This window comes from Canis aureus, chromosome 33, assembly GCF_053574225.1.
Source record: "Canis aureus isolate CA01 chromosome 33, VMU_Caureus_v.1.0, whole genome shotgun sequence".
Classification (NCBI taxonomy): domain Eukaryota; kingdom Metazoa; phylum Chordata; class Mammalia; order Carnivora; family Canidae; genus Canis; species Canis aureus.
In genome coordinates, this window is record NC_135643.1 from 975,489 (window position 1) to 996,812 (window position 21,324).

General features: G+C 38.2%; 1 protein-coding gene across 16 annotated transcripts in view; it reads left to right on the forward strand.

Moving 5' to 3' along the window:
• Window positions 1-20,982, forward strand: part of ART3 (ADP-ribosyltransferase 3 (inactive)) — a 207,122-nt gene extending 186,140 nt beyond the window's left edge. For 8 of the 16 annotated variants that reach the window (XM_077882539.1, XM_077882541.1, XM_077882535.1 and 5 more), the window contains exons 3-12: window positions 734-1,445; window positions 10,264-10,296; window positions 11,243-11,275; window positions 12,277-12,324; window positions 14,282-14,314; window positions 14,907-14,939; window positions 15,570-15,602; window positions 17,079-17,111; window positions 18,797-18,829; window positions 20,391-20,982. In XM_077882539.1, coding sequence (XP_077738665.1) covers window positions 734-1,445; window positions 10,264-10,296; window positions 11,243-11,275; window positions 12,277-12,324; window positions 14,282-14,314; window positions 14,907-14,939; window positions 15,570-15,602; window positions 17,079-17,111; window positions 18,797-18,829; window positions 20,391-20,524 — 1,125 coding nt within the window. In that variant the 3' untranslated portion in view covers window positions 20,525-20,982. The remainder of the gene's footprint in view (window positions 1-733; window positions 1,446-10,263; window positions 10,297-11,242; window positions 11,276-12,276; window positions 12,325-14,281; window positions 14,315-14,906; window positions 14,940-15,569; window positions 15,603-17,078; window positions 17,112-18,796; window positions 18,830-20,390) is intronic. The other 8 variants (XM_077882530.1, XM_077882531.1, XM_077882532.1 and 5 more) reach the window with 8 other exon arrangements.
• The last annotated feature ends 342 nt before the right edge of the window (window positions 20,983-21,324 follow it).

Consider the following 21,324-nt stretch of genomic DNA (forward strand, 5'->3'; position numbering starts at 1 on the left):
GTGGCTCAGTCAGCATCTGATTCTTGATTTCAGCTCAGGTCATGATCTCAGAGTTGTTAGATTGAGCCCTGCATGGGGCTCTCTCCTCTCCCAAGTGTGGAGCCTGCCTAAGATTCTTTTTCTCCCTCTCCCTATACCCCGCTTTCCCCACCTCCATCCCTGCTCACATGCTCTCTTGCACTTGCTCTCTCTCCACTCAAAAAAGCCCTGTGTCATTGCTTTTCATTGCAGTGGATGGTGCAGAATCAGTACCCAAACCACATGGACAAGGGTGGGGGGATCCTCAAAGAAAAAGAAATAATACTTACCATTACGTATTTATCATGTACAATATTTCACAGGATATTTCAGATTCATTGAGCAGTCTTAAGGGGTTGAAAAAATTAGATAAGAATATTGTTCAGAGTTCCAGGACTGCCACCCATTTCTTCAATTTCATGCTCCTTTCCTCTACACCATAAAGTTCACATGAATGAGTTACAGTCATAATCATTCCCATACTTCTCACTGCTAACATTTGCTATTCCATACAAAAAGGTCACAGCTGAGAAAAGTTATCAGTAACAGTGGAATATACTTCCTACATAAAAATCATGTCCAAAGTTGGTTCTAAGCAAGGAAGAGTTTCTAGGCAGGGCATGAAAGGGTGGGGACAGTAAGGGAGAGAAAATGATATATACCAAATATCTTATTTCAAGAGTATTAATAATTTCCTTTTCCTTTTCTTTTCAAGATGAAGGCTGAAATGTTAAACATGGCAGATAATGCATTTGATGATGAATACCTGAAATGCACTGACAGGATGGAAGTCAAATATGTTCCCCAACTGCTGAAGGAGGAGAAGGCAAGCCATCAACTCTTGAAGAACGTGTGGGAAAATGCAGAAGCCAAATGGAAAGCCCAGAAGACTCACATCTTTCTCCCTATGAGTTTTAAAGATAACCATGGAATAGCACTGATGGCATATGTTTCTGAAGCTCAAAGACAGACTCCTTTTTACCATATGTTCAGTGAAGCTGTGAAGACGGCAGGCCTATCTCGAAAAGATTATATCTATGACTTCCAGTTCAAAGCTTTTCATTTTTATCTGACAAAAGCCCTTCAGTTGCTGAGACGACCTTGTGAGGACAGTTATAAAAATGCGGTGTATAGTATAAGCCAGGATACCTCATTTGCATTTGGAGGGCTAAATCAAGCCAGATTTGGCCATTTCACCTTGGCATATTCAGTCAAACCTCACGCTGCTGATGACCAACACATTTTGTTAACCATCCACACGTGCTTTGGTGTTGCCATTGAAAATTTTTTTGATAAAGAAAGTGAAAGAATTATTTTAATACCTCTGAATGAGATTTTTAATGTGTCACAGGATGGGGCCAGCAATAACTTTATCCTTCAAAGCACAAACAAGACCTGCAGCCATTATGAGTGTGCATTTCTAGGTGGTAAGTATCTCTGTTCTGTCTCTGCTTATCTGAAGGGAAGGAGTGGAATCCTTAGGCCCAGGGAAAGGTCAGGAAAGAAACTGACAGATGTTTGAAAGAAAAAACATTGATGATGTTAGCTCCCTTCATATCATTTAGGGTTTTTTTTCCTGTAATTTAATTTTGTCAGAATAATACATTTATAGCATTTTGGAACATTAAAGAAAGAAAATACTATAAGGCAGTGTTCTCAACTGGGCAATTTTGCCCTGCAAGGTCATTTGGCAGTAACTAGAATTTATAACTGTCACAGTTGTACTTAGTTGCCATGACTAGTCTCTAATGGGTAGAGGCCAAGGACACTGCTAAACAAAAGGCACAGAAACAGCCCCCACAACAAAGAAGTACCTGGCCCATAACTTTACTTATAAGGCTTACAATGAAAAATAGCAACTCCCTGCCCAACTGCTCTCTATCCTCAATTTTCACTCCTCAGTGGCATTCATTTTTAGTTTTTCAGCTAGTTTTTAGTAACATGCTTTAGCATGTTATTTCTTGATTTGAAATTTTTAGATGTCATCAGTTATATCATCAGTAACTCAGACTCTTTTGTCTCTCTGTTCCACCAGTCTTAGCATGTTGGGTTTATTGATTCATGTTTGCAGTGTGACTATTGGAGCTGCAGGTATCAATCCATGTTCAAGAAAAAGGGAAGTAGCATGGCAACTATATCTATTTGATCAGGAAAGTAAAAGCTTTCCCAGAAACTCCTAGTAGATTTCTGATTACATATCATTGATCAGAACTTGATAATCTATAGCTTGAAGAAGAAAGCTTGAAAAGGGGGTAATTAGCTTGTCCAACCTCTCTAGTGTAGACAAGGAGAAGGGAGTTAGAAATAGCTGTCATGTCAGTAAACCAAATCTACCTGATAACCACCACCCTATGTTCTTCCTTAGTATTTGTGCATCTCCACCTTCTCAATCTCCCAGTGTAATAACGACTGGTACCTTTTTATTTATTTATTTTTTAAGATTTTATTTATTTATTAGAGAGAGCATGAGCAGGGGTAAGGGGCAGAGGGAGAGGGAGCAGCAGACTTCCCACTGAGGAGGGAGCCTGATGTGGGGCTCCATCCCAGGACCCTAGGATCATGACCTTGAGCCAAAGGCAGACGCTTAACTGACTGAGCCACCCAGGTACCCCAAGACTGGTACCTTTTTAAATATCTCTTTTACGCCAGGATTATTAGTTATATGAGTTTTCTGTTTCCTTAGGTTTTTTTTATATCCCGTCAATAATTCATCCCCAAATCCTGAGAAATATAAATCTCCTCTTAGTACATTTAGACATATAAGATACTCTCTTTTTCTTCTTCTTCTTCTTTTTTCTTTTTTTTTTTTTTTTGTTAACAGAATAGACTCCTTCTGAATTCCCCCATCATACTGCTCTATGATATACTTTATAGGCCAGCTGAATATCCTAAAATCTCTCCTCACAACTGTAGAAATTTTCTTTTGTTTCTTCCCTGTGAAGAATCCACTATATCTTGAATTTTCTTCTCTTTCTTGAATTATTCCTTTGTTTGGCAGGGATAATGGGTTCTCTAAAAGTTTTTTGGAGAAAAGAGACATCGAGGGAAATTTTTAAGACTTTGCATGTCTGAAAGATCTACTTGTAGGCTTGAATAATAGTTTACATAGATTCGTATTTTTGTTTTAGAAATAATTTTCCTTGGAATTTTGGAGATATTCCTCCATCGTCTTCTGATTTCTGATGCTGCTGTTGAAGAAAAATGTGAAGCCATTCTGATTACTAAAACTTTGAATTAGACCTTACATTTTCCTCTGGGTGGTTTTAGAATTTTTCTTTATCCCCAACATTCTGAAATGATATGATATTGTGGCTTGGTGTATATGAGTGAAAGAATACCAAAACCCTTTCCCCTTCTTCCTATGAAAATGGCCTCTTGTTGATCTTCTAGCACTGTCTCTCTATAAATCTACTGAAGGTAGTTTCCTTGTACCTGAGCTATCATTTTGGGAGCTAACGAACAGCCCTGGATTGCTATGAGGACTTGTGTTGAAGGGATATATCTGATGCTGCCCTTCTGCTAAATAGTGTGCTGTGTTCCTTGCCTTGCATTCCTCTGCAAAACTGAGTAAACTGGTGAGAGAAGAACCTTTTTGGGTCTTATGAATGTGACTGTCTAACTGAACCCAAAACCAGAGCTGCTGTTGAAGCAGAGTGGGTATTGCAATATGACCTCAGAAGTGGGATAGACTTTTAGACCTTGACTCATTATAACCAAGGCACTATGAGATTAAAAAGAACAGATAGAGAAATGCTGGCGAGACACCATGCCTGGGTGGGGGGCTGATCCACTTATGATTTAGTGGCAGAAGTGTTGTGGCAGCAGCGCTTCAGGCACAAAATTTAGGGAAGGTCCTTACTCTCAGAGTCCTACACTTGTACCATCTGCAAAATTGCATGATTTTAAGAGTGAGTGCCTTTATAAATTTTGCCCTCGTAGGCACCTCATTTGCCTTACCGCAGTTCTGGACCTGAGTTGCAAGTAAATGAAACTGTTCACCTTGAGAGGGCAGATGAGGACTGGAGTGAATAAATTTGTATTGAGAGGAAAAGTGCCCATTCTCCTCACCAACCATATAGTGGACCTGACCAAAATCCAAGCCGGTTAGAGTTGGCTTATACAGCTGTGGGAGCTGATTATGGACATGCATCTCTTCCCAGTTTCTCATATATTGCAGTAGCTTGAAATTGGCCATGGTTGAGAGCTTAACCATGGAAATCAGTGAACACTACAAATCAGGACCCCACCACCCACCACAGAACCTGTTCAACTAAACTAGGACATCACAGTCAGAAACCAAGTTGAAGATGGGCTGACAAAATGATCCCACTTTGGTGCTCCCAGTGCATTCAGCTAAATGCCATTTGTGGAGGCATTGGTTATGCAAAAACCCTGGCTGCAGTCGCTATTGGCTTGAAATCAGTCACTGGGTGATGGACAAAAGGTGATACTGAAACCCACAGAGTTGTTGTGAGTGGAATTATGAACAAATGGGGTGGAGCCATTGGGTTGATTCAGAATGAGCCAGGGCACAGATCAGCATGAGGAAGTGCAGTATGAATTCATGTGAGGAAGGCAGGAGAGGAAGATGCACACCACTGTGGGGCCTGCCCACAAGGGCAGGCAAAGGCTATACAGCAAGTTAATGTTCAAACCACAAGGGGAGACCTTTGTGGAGGCTCACATGCACTGTTCTTTTGGGTAGCTCTGACAAAGTCCACTGCAATTGTGTTGATTTAGTGCCAAACTGGAATCTAACCAATGTTCTCTGTTGCCATCTAGAGACAACTCTTGGGATCTCAGGGGCAAAAACAAAGCTAGTGTTTTCAACACTATGAAGGATAATAGGCAGGGGTTTTAAAAACTCAAGCTAGGAGGATATAATCAGAACCTTGTTACATTGTGACTGAATATAACTCTGGATGAAAAAATAGTCATGTCTAAATGGGATAAAAAAATTATACTAAATTTAGCACTAACACAGGCCTGTGTTGTTTTAAACTTGCTCAAGATAACTAATTTTTTTAAGGCCCACAATAAATTTTTATCTAAAAAAAAAAATAGATCAGTTGTTTAGGAATTGGAGAAAACATCAATGTCCCATTAGATAATACAGTTTCCTGGTGGTGAAAAATACTGATTTTGGTATTAATCCAAGATTATGTCAGTGAACTGTGAGTCCATGACAACAACACCCTTTCTCCTTCCTCATAGGAAAATTACTACCAGTTAATGTTCTTCTATACAGTTTTTCTAGAAAACTTGGTTAAATGTGGAATGTCAGTGGTGTAGTCAGGCTATGTATGTTATTTTTAAAAAATGACCCCATTTGGAAAACTACCTGGATTGGGAAGACTATAGATGAATTGTAATACCTGGTGGAAAACCATAGCTTTGGGATGCCCTGTCTCTTAGAGTGCAGATTAAGGTTTTATTGGAAGAACATTTGGAGAAATAGTAGAGTATACATCATACTCTGAACTCTATTTTGAACAGGGTGGGCATAGATCATCTGGCATTTTAGCCAGTGTTCCTATAGAGAGGGGCAAGGCTGTATATATGTAATATGTTCTACATATTAGAGTCATGGGGGAAGGGAATATCAAGACTCTTTGGCTAGAAAAGTGACCCTGTTAGAAAGGAGGAGCACCTGGACTCCAGTGGCTGGTATTACTTTGTTAATCTTAGTCAGACATGTTGAGCCCAGTTCTCTATTAAGGCATCAAAAGGATAAAGGAAGATAAACCTACAGAGCTATCAAAGATTTAGTTTTTATAAATCTACACCTAGCCCTTGAGGGCTCATTAAACATAAGTATCTTACTGGTTCTAAAGGACGCTCTTTTTTAGGCTTCCTTGGGAGGAGTGAAATTTCTGTGCTGTTGTCTGAGATTGTCTGGAACTGGGACGTCAATAAGATCTCACATAGTTAGAACAGATAGGAAGTGACATATTCATCACCATGAGAAATTCACAGTATGAGTTAACACCTAGAGCAATTGGAAGGCTGTTCAGACTGTTTATCTGTATTTATAGCAAAAGAGAGTACTCTTTACCACTAACTTCCTCTAGACTTTCATCCACCAGACTTGTTCATCCCTATTGTATCAGTCAGGATTCAACCAGAGAAACAGAATCAGTAGGAAATATATAAGAAACATATATGAAGCCAGTAACTACAAGGAATTGGCTTATGTGACTCAGGCTAGCAAGGCAAGTCTGAAATCTGTAGGTCAGGCTTTCAGGAAGGGCAGGCAAGGACTCTTGGACATGAGCTAAAGCTGCTGTCTATAGGCAGAATTTCTTCTGGGAAGCCTCAGTCTCTTAAGGTCTTTCAGCTGATTTAATCAGGCCCACCAGATTATCATGGCTGTCTTTTTTACTTAAAGTTAACTTATCATAGACTTTAATCACATCTACAAAATACTTTCAAGGCAACAATTAGATTAGTGTTTTACTGGATAATAGAAGACTGTATCCTAGACATCTGACACATAAATAAAACTGACCCTCACATCTATATTAGTTATCCATCACTGCATAACAAATTACTCCAGAATTTAGTGGCTTAAAACAACGTTTATTATTTCACAGTTACCTTGGGTCAGGAATTTGGGTGTAGTATATCTAAGTCTTTTGGCTCTTACTGTCTCACAAGGCTGCAGTCATCATAAGACTTGACTGGGAAAGATCTGCTTCCCAGTTCACTTATTGGCAAGATCCAGTTCCAGTTCCTTATAGGTTGTTAACTAAGACCTCAGTTCTTCATGAGCTGTTGACCAGAGACTTCTCTTGTTTCTAGCCACATAGGGCTCTTCATAGAGTATCTCAAAACATGGCAGCTTGCTTCATCAGAGTAAGCAAGAGAACGAGCAAGAAAGAAAACCAGTAAATCATAGCCTTTCGCAACCTAATCACAGAAGTAATATCACCAATGCTATATTCTCTTTGCTAGAAGTAAGTCACTAGTTCACTACACACTCAGAAGGAGAGGATTATCTAAGGATGTGAATACCAGGAAGCAGGGTCATTGGGAACGATGTCAGAAGCTGCCTACCATAATACCAACCCATTATGTGCTGTCACTTCCTCTTGGGATGATCCAGATTGGCTGTCCTTTTTCCATAATGATTAGTTCATAGTGACCTCTCTGGCAAGGAGATTAGCTACAGAACCACTGGAAGCAAAGTTAGCTTCCAGTTTCATATACTGGTGTTTTTGATCTAATCAATATGAACCATTTGTCGTTTTACTGAAATCATATGAAATATATATTTATCTACTGAAGTAAAAGCAGATATTATATAAATGTCCATCCACTAAGGTCAGAACAAGCAAACCTACACAAAAAGGTGGAGAGCATACCATTCCTCCAATTCACCTCATTCTTCAACACCTAATTCCTTGGTACTTAGGAACTCAGCCAAGATAGAGGTTAGCATGGTTGTATGCAACTTATAAATAGCTGAGACAGCCAGTCAGTTCTGGAGAGATTGTTACGGGGGGGCTGATGGAATTTTTTATTGGAAGTCCTAATCCTTTATAAATGATTTCCTTACTGTGGTAGATTTGCTTACAGAGCCAGAAGCTGTAGTAAAGACAATGGCTACACGTGCTTGATTTGCTTTGTCGGTCTCTAGATGTGTTTCTTTTTCTCTTTCTCTCTCTCTTTTTTTTTTAAAGATTTTATTTATTTATTTGAGAGAGCAAGCACAAGTGGCGTAAGGGTCAGAGGGAGAAGCAGACTTCCTGCTGAGTGAGGAGCCTAATGCAGGGCTTGATCCACGAGTCCCTGAGCCAAAGGCAAACTCTAGATCAACCAGGCCACCCAGGCTCCCCCAGATGCCTTTCTTTAGATATATTCACTGCATATGAACATGTATGTTTGTAGCATAAGTATTGACTTCATGAGTTGTGTTAGCTGTGTTTGTTTCCATAGAGAGGACTACATATGATTTTATCTTTGGTAATAGAGTTCTGAGTGTCTCTACAGCCTAGACCATTAGTGTTGGCACTGGTAGATGTCAGTCAGCCCCAAGGTGGTACACTCCTTGCCAGGATCACCATTTGAAGTTCTGCTCTTCACAAGATCAGCCAAGGCAGTAAACAAATTATTATTACAATGGATGGATGCAGCATTCTATTGGAGTTGCCCAACCTGCAGGCAGGCTGATTTAATAGAAAACTGTGCTGTCTTTTCAGGTGCAAGTCTTGTAGGTAAGGCCCCTATTGAGCCAGTAGTTTGGATAAAATAGTAAATAAGGCTTTTTAAAAATATTTTTTTAAATATTCCATTCTTAACCTCAGTAATTTGCTAATGGAATGTATGTGCCTATTGGACACTGTTCAGCTTCTCAAACCTTGGAATCAGATTACATACCACACTTATTTGCTGACCCACATTGATTTTCACATATATTTGCTTTTTATCACAATTACTGAAAACCCAACTATGCAAATACATGATATCAAACAGAATATTACATGGTATAACTTTGAAACTGCGTTCTACTTCAAGCTAGTAGTTCATGCTGTGTCTGATAGATACCAAGTACATCTGTGTTTGTCCCAAAATTTTAAAACACCCCTTGGTATTTTGTGAATTTCTACCAGTATTTGGGAACTGCAGGTCTAATAAATGGACAGGCACCTGTTTGTGAAAGTGGTTAAGGCCTTAGCAGCTGGGTTTGGTTCTTAATTACAAGTAAAATTTCCATGCAACAATGGAACTTTTGGGGTTTTATCCTACCTAGGGACTTAAGTTCAGAGAGAACCATTGCATGATAATATAGGGGGTTGAAGAGTCTTTTAGTGAGACAGTCTGTTTCAGTCCCAGTAACAGGCTAGCAGTAGCAGCCCTGCAAAGGGAGAAATTGCTTGTTTGCAGAAACCCAGCGATCAACAAATACTGCCTTAGTCTTGTAAGGTATATTATACCTATAGCTTTCTTAGCTACACCTTTCCTCACCTTTACCTCACCCTCAACTAAGCCCTCTGAAGTGAGGCTTGTACTCATTCATCTCCTGCTAAAGCAATATTTTGTATTAGTCTCTGTACTGTTGTTTTTCGTTTAATTTCTATTTTGGCAGCCTCAGGGCACCATCCAGATTCTAACGGACCTCTTAGGGATTCCCCCATTTTAGATGGAGAGATTCATTCTCAGGTAGCTGAATAGGTTAGATTAGATCAGTGAGTTAGCCAGGCATGGAAAAGAGATCATAGGACATCCAAGGCCTTCCTGTGGTATTCTAGGAAGCCCTCCATGGCTCATGCTGGCACCAAGTCTAAATAAACATCCTTCCACTGAAGTTCTTGACCTAACCACTGTGGGGCAGGCTAGCAGATTTCCTGTTTGTCACATCTCAGAGGATTTACTGCAGTACTGATGACTTTTTCTAGGCCATCACTGGTGAGAAAGTCTAAGGCCTTATAAATATATAGTGGTAGATGCCATATTCTTGCATTACAAAAACTGTGGATTTCCTTACATATATAGATCAGTGTTCTGGGACCACCAATCAATGTTCTGGGATAGAACAACTTGTTTCTTTATATGAATGTGAAGGATCTTTCTTTTTATATATCCAAGGATCTTGAAGATCTGATTGAAAATTTTTTTCTCAATGAATAGGAATTATCATAAGGGCACCTTGGTGGCTCAGTTGGGTAAGCATCTGACTTTTGATTTAAGCTTAGGTAATGATCATAGTGTGAGAGATCAAGCCCCATTCGGGCTCCATGTTGAACATGGAGTCTGCTTAAGATTCTCCCTCTCTCTGCTCTTGTGCATGCACAGGCTCACGCTCTCTCTCTCTCTTTAAAAAAAAAAAAAAAATTTGTCATAGTAAAAGGATAGGTTTTCTGTTGAGGACATTTAGTATCCAAAGAGAAAATTAGTTGAACAGCCAGGTAAATTTTTCCCTAATTTTTGCAGACTAATCATAGAATACAATCCTAAAGTGTTAGCTTTGGATGGCCATTTGGAGGTTATTTGAAGCAAATTCCCAGTAAAAGATACAGATAAGGAAACTGAATTCCAGAAACATTTTGTTTTATTAAAGATCATGCTGTTTGTTAGCTATAATGTGAGTACAAAAATGTAATTGTTCTGCATTTTGAATCCCACTGAATTATGGATCTGATAGGTAGATTTACAGATTAGATTACCAGTAGCCATAAGACCAATTTGAAATCTTTACTAGGGAAGATTGTATCTCATTAATAAAGCTTTATCTTCATGTTTCAGGACTAAAAAATGAAGATTGTGTTGAGAACGTGGGTAAGATATGCTTTTAATTACTGCTGTAATGGGAATATTAAATTCTCCCAGGTATGAGTCAGAGCCACCCCACCATATTGTCATACTGCAGCCATCATTTTCTCAAGGCTGAGTTGTGCTGCTGCTGCTGCTACTACTACTACTACCACCACCACCACCACCACCACCACCGCCGCCGCCGCCTTGTCAGGTGGAGGGCCCAGGAATGTCTGCTGCTTGCTTTCCACCCCCAGCCATGCCTATGGCTATACCCTCAAACACTGCAATTGCCTTGGGCATGCAAGGACTATGCCACTCTCGCCCTAGCCTTAAGGACTTTTGAATCCCCCTGCATGATTCGTACTCACAGTGCCAGATTCATATTCTTACATTTTGATATCTTAGGAAATAACATTTGGGAGACTAAAAAGGGAAGGAATAGAGTACATATGGCTGAAAGGGGGAGATACAGGGGACAGAAGTAATGGGGTCTGTCTCAGCTTCTTCAGTGAAAAGTAGGAGGAAGTAATAAAAATAATCTTCCTTAGCAGACCACGGGAAAGATTTCAGAAGATAAACAGGAATTTTAGGAGGAGGAGCATATCCCATAAGCCCACCAGATTTGAACCAAAGTTTCCAGAAAGTGCTTTAGGCTAATGCATGTCTTGGGTGGATCCTTCTGAAGATTTCCTTGTTAAAAAGTTTGAGAATAAAAGTCTGTTTCTAGCCGTGTTTCTGGCAAATTTTTCTTGAATTCTTCATGTAATTAAAATAAATCCATACCCATTTGTTTTTGATATTGAAATTTTATATTTCTCATTACTATATTTTTGGAAGCCAACTCAAATCTTTTATTAATAGGCATTTAAAAATAGACTGAAAAAAAATAAAATAAAAATAGACTGAACCTGACATTTATGTACATCTGAGCATAGTACTAGGTAATGAAAACATGTTTGTATTTCAGAATATCATCAACTCATCAATGTCTACAACCCTGGTAAGTGTGTTCTGATTTTTAAAAATAATCCTTAAGTGGATATTTAGTATTTAGTAGCTCTTTCCCATTTAGCAAATTAACTTTTTAGCTGAAGAAAGAATACTTTGCAGATGTGAAGGAGTAACTTGAGAGGTAAGAGAAGTGGAAAAAAGAATTTATTCTAGGGGAAACTTACCTTTTTGCAAATGAGAGGGTTGGCTCTCTGGAGAGCTGAATAATATGGAAATAAATATTCCAGGGAGTAGTAAAGTTGGTAGGACCTGAAGGACTAGTTGCTCTTGACAGACCTGAGGGCCTCTTAGTATAGCTCTGTTTTTCATTGTTGAGATTAGCCTGTGTGGCATCACACATCCAGATAAAAGTAGAAAAGCTACTCATTTTCATCTGTTAAATATGCTGATGTTTGCTGTCATTTGACTAAAGTGTTTGGGTGATTAGATGCTTTCCCTGCTAAGTTTCTACTTCAGTGATTTGACTCAAATCACTTTGTTGCATTTAAGTTCCTTATTGTATGTTTGGCCCATGTAGCTACAGTAAGTTTATCTTTACCGAGGAGAGAAAAGCATCTGGATTTTCCCTAACTATGTAGTTTACCTGATGTTTGGAAGATGCTTCCTGTCCTTATGTGAAGCATTTTGTGCAGCTTCATGTGAAGCTCCTGGGGACTTGCTTTTAGCAACATTTCTTATTGACTCACTGCAGTCAACAAGTTTTACTGGTTATTTCACAGGAACTTCAGCTAACTTTTCAAGACAGGTATTTTTTCTAGCTCATTGAGATCCCTAGAAGACTGGCTATATGTGATGATTTTTCTTAATAGAGAGGACCAGAGGAAGGTTGCAGCCCAATTCGGTGCATTTGGACTCTGGCTGACACTTAAATTTAGTAGCTTTAATTTGTTGGACATACTAGGTGGTTCTTTATGGCTATGATATCTGAAAATAGTTTGCCGTAACTATAGTAATTCTCAATTATTTTGTTTTATCATTAAAATGGGTAAGTTTCTTCTTATAACTTAGGTGAGAAAAGTCAGAACCTTGAAGACCCTGGTAAGACATTTTTGTAAACTCTGGGGGTTTTCCTTTGCAATATAGCTCTCTTAGGGATGGAAACACGTAAGTATGGCACGGTAAGGAAAAGTGGGAAGAGGGCAGAACCCATTTTAACTTACTAGCTTGGTATAAAGAAGCCCTCCTGAGTTAGACCTCCTTTATAAAGAAGGCACAGCAGCTCTCTCATTTACCTGACTCTATCTTCAGGATGACCCACAGAGCAGTTAGGGATAAGATATGAGGAACTAGTTCTACAGAGCATATTTTCTGTGCTTGCTTTGGCAGCACATATACTAAAGAGCATATTTTCTGCTTTTATGTTAGCTGTTACGTGGATAGAGGAAGGCAGAGGCATTAAAAAATGATGTTATCTTTTTCTAAATTAAAATGATCTTGTTTATGTATTTCTGCTTCTAGCAGTCTGAGTAATAGATGCTATTACCTGTATCCATCTAATTATTTAGTATATTTTGAAGTACAGCTCATTCCCAGGTTTTTGTTGTCGTTTTTTATAATGATATTACTCAAATGACCTCAAGGGTGCTGGGATAGGGACACTCATAAATTAATGGTAAGATTATAAATTGGAACTTTTCTGAAGGACAGTTTGATAGTTTATATTACCAGCCTTAAAAATGCCCATACCTTTTAACCTTATCATAACACTTTGAGGTATTTGTACTAAGGAAATAAAGATATGTGGTACAAAACGTTTACTGTGTGTGGTCGCCAAAATTTATAAATAACCTTAGTATCCAACAGTTGGATATTGTTAAATAATATCCATATAATGAAACACTAAACAACTTAAAAATCATATTTTTTTTAAAAGATTTACTTAACTACATTAGAGACAATGAGAGAGCACATGACACATGTGAGCAGGGGAGGGGAAGAAAGAGAAGCCGACTCTGCTGAGCCAGATGCCCCTAAAAATCACGTTTTTGAAAAATATTTAAAGATCGAGAAAGTGCTAATAATATAGTGGCAAATATAAATGTGATATAAAACATATGGACTGTAATAGCAATTTATGTAGAAATTTCAAGAGGGGGCACCTGGGTGGCTCAGTTGGTTGACTATCTGACTCTTGATTTCAGCTCAGGTCATGATCTCAGAGTTGTGAGATCGAGTCCCACGTTGGGTTCTGTGCTTAGTCGGAAATCTGTTCTGTCTGTCTGTCTCAAATAAATCTTAAAAAAATGTGAAAAGATACAAACTTCTAGTTATAAGAGAAATCAATACTGGAGATGAAATATATAGTAGGATGAGTATAGTAGTACAGCAGCATGGTACATTTGAAAGTTGTTAAGAGAGTAGATCTTGAGAGTCCTTATCACAAGGAAAAAAGCCATAATTTCTTTCTTTAAATGTCTGCATGAGATATTAGATGTTAATTGTGGTGATCATTTCACAATACATGTAAATCAAATCATACTATAAACCTTAAACTTATACAGTACTATCAATTACATCTCAATAAAGCTGGAAAAATGCTTACAAATGTGTATGTACCTATATATAGCAAAGAAATTGAAAGGAGATATGCCAAAAATATTGAGAATGAGTAGCTCTGAGATCTAAAATTATGAGTAATTTTTAATATTTCATGTGTTTTTCCAAATTACCTGTAATTATAATGTATTATGTAATCAAGAAATTTTATTTTCAATATATATGACAACTGTAGGTCAGAGTCTTTGGACTGAATCTTAAAAAAAAAAAAAAATCACGAACAGCTGTATTGCTTAATCTAGGAGAGAGCCTGGGTAACTAGCCATAGTTTTTAGCATAGGTCAGACTCCAGTGAGTTAAATGTTCTCCCCTTTTACCCTGTTCCTGCCATCTCTCAAAGCTTTTAGTTTTCCACTGTAAATAGCAATATAAATACAAGGTTAAATTAATTTTCAAGTTGATGCATTTTTAACTAAACAGTTTCTCTTCTCGTCTTAAGGAATGAAAAACCAAGAGTCCACTGTCTTACCTGGTAAGCGATCTTTTTCCTTACCCTCTGAGACTAGCTACAAGGTTAGGGGGAGACTTAAGGGCTGACTCCTAGGACTAAGGATATTACTGGACATGGAGAGTTTGAGGAAGAAGTTAAGCAAGAGGAGAGGGACTCCATTAATTGAATGCTTTGTATGTTCCCTGCAGTGTGCTAAGCAATTTTATGATTTATTTCCTTTGATTATCACTTAGTACAAACCTAGATTATAAGTATTTCTTTTGCCTAAATAAGTAATTGAAGCTCAAAAGGATTAAGAAGCCTGCCCAATCATAGAGCTAGTAATTATAATGACAATAGAACTAAATCAAGCAGGGTCTTAAACTTAGGGCTGTTCATTTAAAAGTTTATGTTAGGACTGCCTTATAAAGAGAAGTTTGGAGAGATATGGGTCAGATCATGAAGTTTTTAAAGTGCAGGCTAAGGAGTGGGCTTTGTCAGAGAATGAAGAACAGTTGAAAAGTGTTTTTGTTGTTACTCTTTTCTTCTTCCTTTTTTTAGGGTTGGAGGGGGGAAGGTGTAGACAAAAGAGCATTCACAATGCAAAATAACTAATACTCCTTTCTGTCTTGAGGTATGATGAGCCATGAACCCACCCAAATACCTGGTAAGACAGCTTTCTTTTTTACTCTCTGGGCCCAAGTATGAGGTAAGATTAATTCCCCCAGGCATTAAAGAATATATTGTCATGAGACTATACATTAACATTTCCCTTACAGCTGCCTGTTAGCCATTCTACAAAGATTTAGCTGGGGAAGAGTGTAGAGAGGAAAAAAGTGTCTGTCTTCTATCATATGTGTGTTCCTGGAGCAGGGAAATTAGCTTGGCGTAGGGGACATGGCTGAAGGCAAGGCTGCTGGGACCTGGAGGCATGCAAGCCAACACATTCTAGGTTCTACAGCTACAGCTGTTATTCAGTAGAAACTTCAGTTTCATGTGAAAGCTGACTTTTAGCTTTGGCTGACAACTCAACATCTAGAATTTCCAGGTAGCAAAATACAGTCTTCTGGCATATGGACAAACTCAGTGCAGTGCCATGGTAGAAAGGTCCTCTCTCTTTGAAGTGGATTTGCACAGTGAGGGTTCTCATAGCCAAAAGTTTTAAATAAAACGCCAGAAAGTACAGGGCAGTGGGGCTTTGGCACATGTATCACTTAAGCTCATCAGATAAGAATTGGGAAAATGTGTACTGACTGGAGCAAGCTGTTAAGTCACTGAAAACTTCTTTCTCATTTAGGAATGAAAATTCCAGAAACTTTTTCACTACCTGGTAAGAAGTGGTTGGCATATGAGAGAGGAAGCTGCCAATTTGGGGGGTATAGTTATAATTGCCACCATTAGATAATGCAGGGGGACTAAGATCACATCAGTGAATAACGGACCCACATTTCTTAGTACCCATTCCTTGAGACTTGGGGTCCCTCAAGTGTTTTTCCAGTTTTATTTACCATGGCAGATTTAACCTACCTATAAGATATAATCATGAAAATGTTAAATAGATATTTAAACAGTGTGAGGCTGTTGCTGAGGACAAGGCCATTGAGGGGCCTTGAGCTTCTGTGGCCAGAGAAACTGAACAGTGATTTCTGTCAAGTTCCGCAGAAGGGTCTCAGAACTTATACTTAGAGGAGGAAAACCATTAAAAAGTCCCTAAACTTATTTTTTTTTTCCTGGGACAGAGAAGTAAATTTTTTAAAAAGTTGGGGTGCTTGGGTGGTTCAGTCAGTTAAGCATCTGCCTTCGGCTCAGGTCATGATCCTGGAGTTCCAGGATTGAGCCCTGGCTCACTTGGTTTCCTGCTCATCTGGGAGCCTGCTTCACCTTTTCCCTCTGCCCCTCCCCCTGCTTGTGCTTTCTTCCTCAAATAAATATAATCTTTAAATAAAATTTTTTTAAAGTGGACATAATTTACAAGAGAGCTATGGACAGTAATAACATTTCTCTGCCTCAGGATTGTTGTCTTTCAAATACAGCTAATATTTGTCATGTTTACCTCTTGGGGTTATCTTATAAGGACTACAAAAATGTAAAATCTCAGGGTGCAAGCCCCTATTTAATGCTTAAGTCCTTTCTCCTGAGTTCATGTAGTATTTTGAAAATAATTTTTGGTCTGTCTTATTATTATGGAATGAACAACACAGTGCTGAGCTTTGCCTAACATTGCTATCTATGGAAACTGTGTCCTGTATACAGAAACTGCATATTCATAGTTAATCACCTAAATCACAGATACAGGCCCAGAGAGACTATCCAGCAACTCTTATATTCATCCGAATTTGCCATATTGGCCCACGTGTTTGTTTGCTCACAACTTTGAAGTGACCCTCTGACAACACTTATAAGCCATTTTGTGTGGCTACAACTTTTCAGTTCAGCGACCTGAGTTTGCATAGTATTCTTACTGGCTCCTGCAAGGCACAGTGGTTATCTGAAAGGCAGCTGCTGAGCTTGGATAGGGAATGAACACAGGCTGTGTAGACAGATCCTGTCTGTCTCTCTGTCTGTTTCATGAAGTCTCTTCTCTGCCATTTTCCTCTGGGTAACATTACATAAGTTTTTTTTTTTTCTTTCTTTCCTTTTTTTTTTTTTTTTTTGCTTCTTCCAAATCTGTAACATGAAGAAAACTTCTGTCTTGCCGGACTAATTAAAGTTCTAATGAGATAAAGTCTGGCAAAATGAATGGTAGTTTAAAATAGAAGTAAATGGTAGTTGTCTTTGTTATTATCTGAAATTCTTTCTCATTTAGGAATAAAAGTGGTACAACTGGATGAAAAACCTGGTAATAAATTCTTTATTAGGGGTGGAGATATCATGGGTTCCTGGGTCCTTTACCATCATCATTGTTAGCTCAGTCTTAAGAGGACTAAGAAAAACACCTGGGCTGTACAGCTTCTGATATCCCAGTCTGCCAGCCAGAGTGAGAAAATGTTGAGAAACCAGTAGCAGTACGCTGCTCTTGTGGCTCTCTGGGCTAAGCAGAGAAAAAAAAAAAAAAATAGTTGACCTGCAACTGGAACAGTTGGCTTCCCGCTACACATATCTATTCCAGAATAGGACAAGAAGTTTCCAAAGGTAAGGTGGCCACTGTGAGGGAATCTGTAGTAATTGGAACAGCATCATCAAAGAGGTGTGTATGAGAATCCTATAGCATGAGGGGGATCCCTGGGTGGCTTAGCGGTTTGGTGCCTGCCTTTGGCCCAGGGTGCGATCCTGGAGTCCCGGGATCGAGTCCTGCATTGGGCTCCCGGCATGGAGCCTGCTTCTCCCTCCTCCTGTATCTCTGCCTCTCTATGTCTATCAAAAATAAATAAATCTTTAAAAAAAAAAGAGAGAGAGAGAACCCTACAGCATGAGACCAGTCATTCTGTGTTCCTCACTGCACTCACCAAGTCCTCCAACAAATAGGCCCCTAGGTTTCCCTGGGAATGTTTTGTATTATGCCCTCTCCTGGAAAGCTGTATGTAGTGCATTGTTTTAAAAAGAAAACATTGACACAGGATCTCGTTTAATCTATTTCAGATAAATATTGTTATTGCCATTTCAGAGATGAAGATATGGACTGTAGGAAGTTTAAGAAACTTGTAAAGGGCTAGAAAGAGAAAACTAGGATTCATGCTTTTCAAATTTTGCTCACTTTCTGTCACGTGACACTTGTCTTCCAACCAAATTTAGTTATAGAAAATACACCTCTATCCTGGGCTCCTAGAATTGGCATTTGGCTTCAAACTTATCAAAATATGGCAATATCGTAATATTTCAGTGCTAGTATAGCGTTGTAAATGAGGTCATATGTCATAGTAATTGAGAGCAGAAGCTTTAAAATCAAACATTGCTATCTGGTTACCTTTGTGATTTAATCAAGTTTTGAAGAACATCTATATAATACTGGTAACTATGCCTACCTACTGAGACTGTAAAAATCCTGACAGTGGGGGATCCCTTGGGTGGCTTAGCGGTTTGGCGCCTGTCTTGGCCCAGGGGGTGATCCTGGAGTCCCCAGATCGAGTCCCACATTGGGCTCCTTGCATGGAGCCTGCTTCTCCCTCTGGCTGTATCTCTGCCTGCCCCCCCCCCCTTTCTCTCATGAATAAATGAATAAAATCTTTTAAAAAAATGACAATGTACATAAATCAATTGCATGAAGCACGACACATAGAAAGCCCTCAGTAAATGATAGCTATTAATGTACTTGTTCAGTGTGCAGAAAAAGTACTTTTTTGTAAATAAAATTTTAATCTCTCTTTGAATGGAAAAACATACACATAGATAGTAAAAAAAAAAAAATCAAAGCACAAGTGAGTAAAATTTAAACCCTTCCCCAACGCCACACATAAATCTAAACCTAATACTCTTTTCTGCAGGCCCATTTTCAGAGATTGCCAAGTTTACTTAATCGTTTAATCAGATTTTTCTCTTCTGGATAGATGTACAATGTAATTAATTCAAAATCTGTTTATATTTTAGAAGACAAAAGTCGAGAAGGTATCGGCAATCCTGGTAAGAAATATTTCATTTCCGTAGTTGATAAATGTCTGATCTCCTGTATAGAAAAAGTAACAAATTTATTTTTCCTCAATAACAGGAGCAAAGTTTCAGGAGTTTAAGGCATCGTAGTAACAATATAGTGTCATATGCAAATGTTTATTAGTTTGTATATGGTGGGAGCAACTTGACTTTATATCTTTATTTTCGACTGTGTTCTGTTTAGAGCAGTGGTTCTCAACCCCATCAACCCAGTTCTCCCCTTTTTATAACAAATATTTATAAAGACTTTATAGTGTCCTGGAATATCATTCATAGATAAGACCTACCTGCACCCATAAGAATATCAATTATAATGTCCTAATTATAACTTATAACAAACATATAGATTTCAATATGTGTCTCTATTATAGTAAAAGATAGTGAACAGATAATTGTATTTACTTATACAAATTGGATTTAAAAAAAGACTAGAAGCTATTCTGTGCAAATATAAGAAAACGAAAGACAAAAGAAATAGAAGATAGATAGAAATTGATGTTTATTAAAACAATCCAAAAATAATGTTTCTATGTACAATTGAGGTCTAGGTTCTGGCCTTATGCATTATATACAGATTATTAACTTGTATGTATGTCTTCCACTGCATTTGAAATTTGTGTGGAAATGGGTTAGGTTTTCATTGTACAAACACTGTCCAGAGCATTGCAAGATATTTAGCCTTTTACTTCTACTGCACTGTTGTGATTGACAAATTATGACTGCCTGTTATGAGGAAGTACTACTCCCTTGAGAGCCACTGCTCTATAGTAACAAACTAATGTATGAGTGCACCCCATCTATATTCATAGAACTGCATGTTTATAATTATGGCAAGTGAATTGATAATACAGAGTTAAAGACTTATAAAATTTATTGGCTGTTTCTGTTGAAATCTGAGTGGTGATCCCATTTGGATACTTCCCAGTTCTCCCTTTTACAGTCTAAACCAAAACACAGCCATAATTCAGTTAAGGGCCGTGTGAAACAGATCATCCTCACATGGATGGATTCCACTGTTTCTCTTCACTAGTTCAGATGAAAGGGAATCTGTTTCCTCCAGACCAGTGTTTCATGTGTGGAGGGAAAAAATTGAAATAACTTTTTTTAAATTAGTGTTTAAAAATGCAGCTATATTTAATCTCATATTGGTAGCTATTAGCAAATACATATGAAATGTAGACTTGAAATAGGCACAGAATTAAAATTTACCTTGCATGTGTATACAGAAATTGAAACAAAAAATTGTAAGGAATTCTAGAGAATTGGTACAACAGCAAAAGTATCTTGTCTACATAGATATTAAAAAGGCTGTGGAATCCTAGATAAAACCTATGTCAGCACACTCTGATGATATATATGAAAATATAGCCTGAAATCTCATGAACTATATTTATTTCAACATTGTTTCTAGTTAGTATTTAGGTAAGTTTGCAACTCAACTTGAATGTCTACATATTAAGGATAAATGGTGTAGGTGGATGAAATTCAGATACAAAAATGACATGTGTCAATTACTGTGTGTTCTCATTAACAGCTCCAGGTCCAGTTCCGGTCCCAGGTCCCAAAATCCATCCCTCTGCATCTTCTGGCAAAATGCTCTTTCCACCGTTGGGGACATCCATCATTTTAATCAGTGCTTCCACTGTATATCTCTTTGTTGCTCTGTAGTCTAACACATTCTTTATTTACTTAAAATATACTCAAGGGGGATCCCTGGGTGCTGGGTGGCGCAGCGGTTTAGCGCCTGCCTTTGGCCCAGGGTGCGATCCTGGAGACCCGGGATCGAATCCCACGTCGGGCTCCCGGTGCATGGAGCCTGCTTCTCCCTCTGCCTGTGTCTCTGCCTCTCTCTCTCTCTCCCCCTGTGTGACTATCATAAATAAATAAAAATTTTAAAAAATACATACTCAAGGGATCCCACAGGAAACCAACAGGAATGATGTATTTTTCACTTGTTGGTCAGAGTCACTTGATAAAATGAGAACTGAGTATTTATTTACTTTGCAAATTCAGAGTTGGTCCAGATATGTCACAGAATTCATTTTTCATTTATTTCTATATTAATTTATGGTTGCAAAAAGGCACTGTATATTCCTGATTGAATTCAATAAAAGACTTTAAGATTATTGGATGTAATTTAATTAGAATTGTTAGATACTAAAATATCTAGTACTGTTAGTGATTAACTTGAATTTAATTCCTGAATTACAATTTTAAAGTTTTACTTATCTTTGAAAGATCAGACTTTGACTTCAAATAGTATCACCCCTCATCTCTTCATCTTCCTTTGATAAATAAAGACTATGTTTCTGTAAACATGAGTGTTTACCAAGTGTTTTACATAATAGTCCCTAAATTCAATCTCATATTAACCCAGGAAAGTAGACAGTAGTGAGTGAATGTATATGCTAAGTAAGCAAGGAAAAAATGAGATTATACAATATGGTATCCTTTTTCCCAAGGTATTG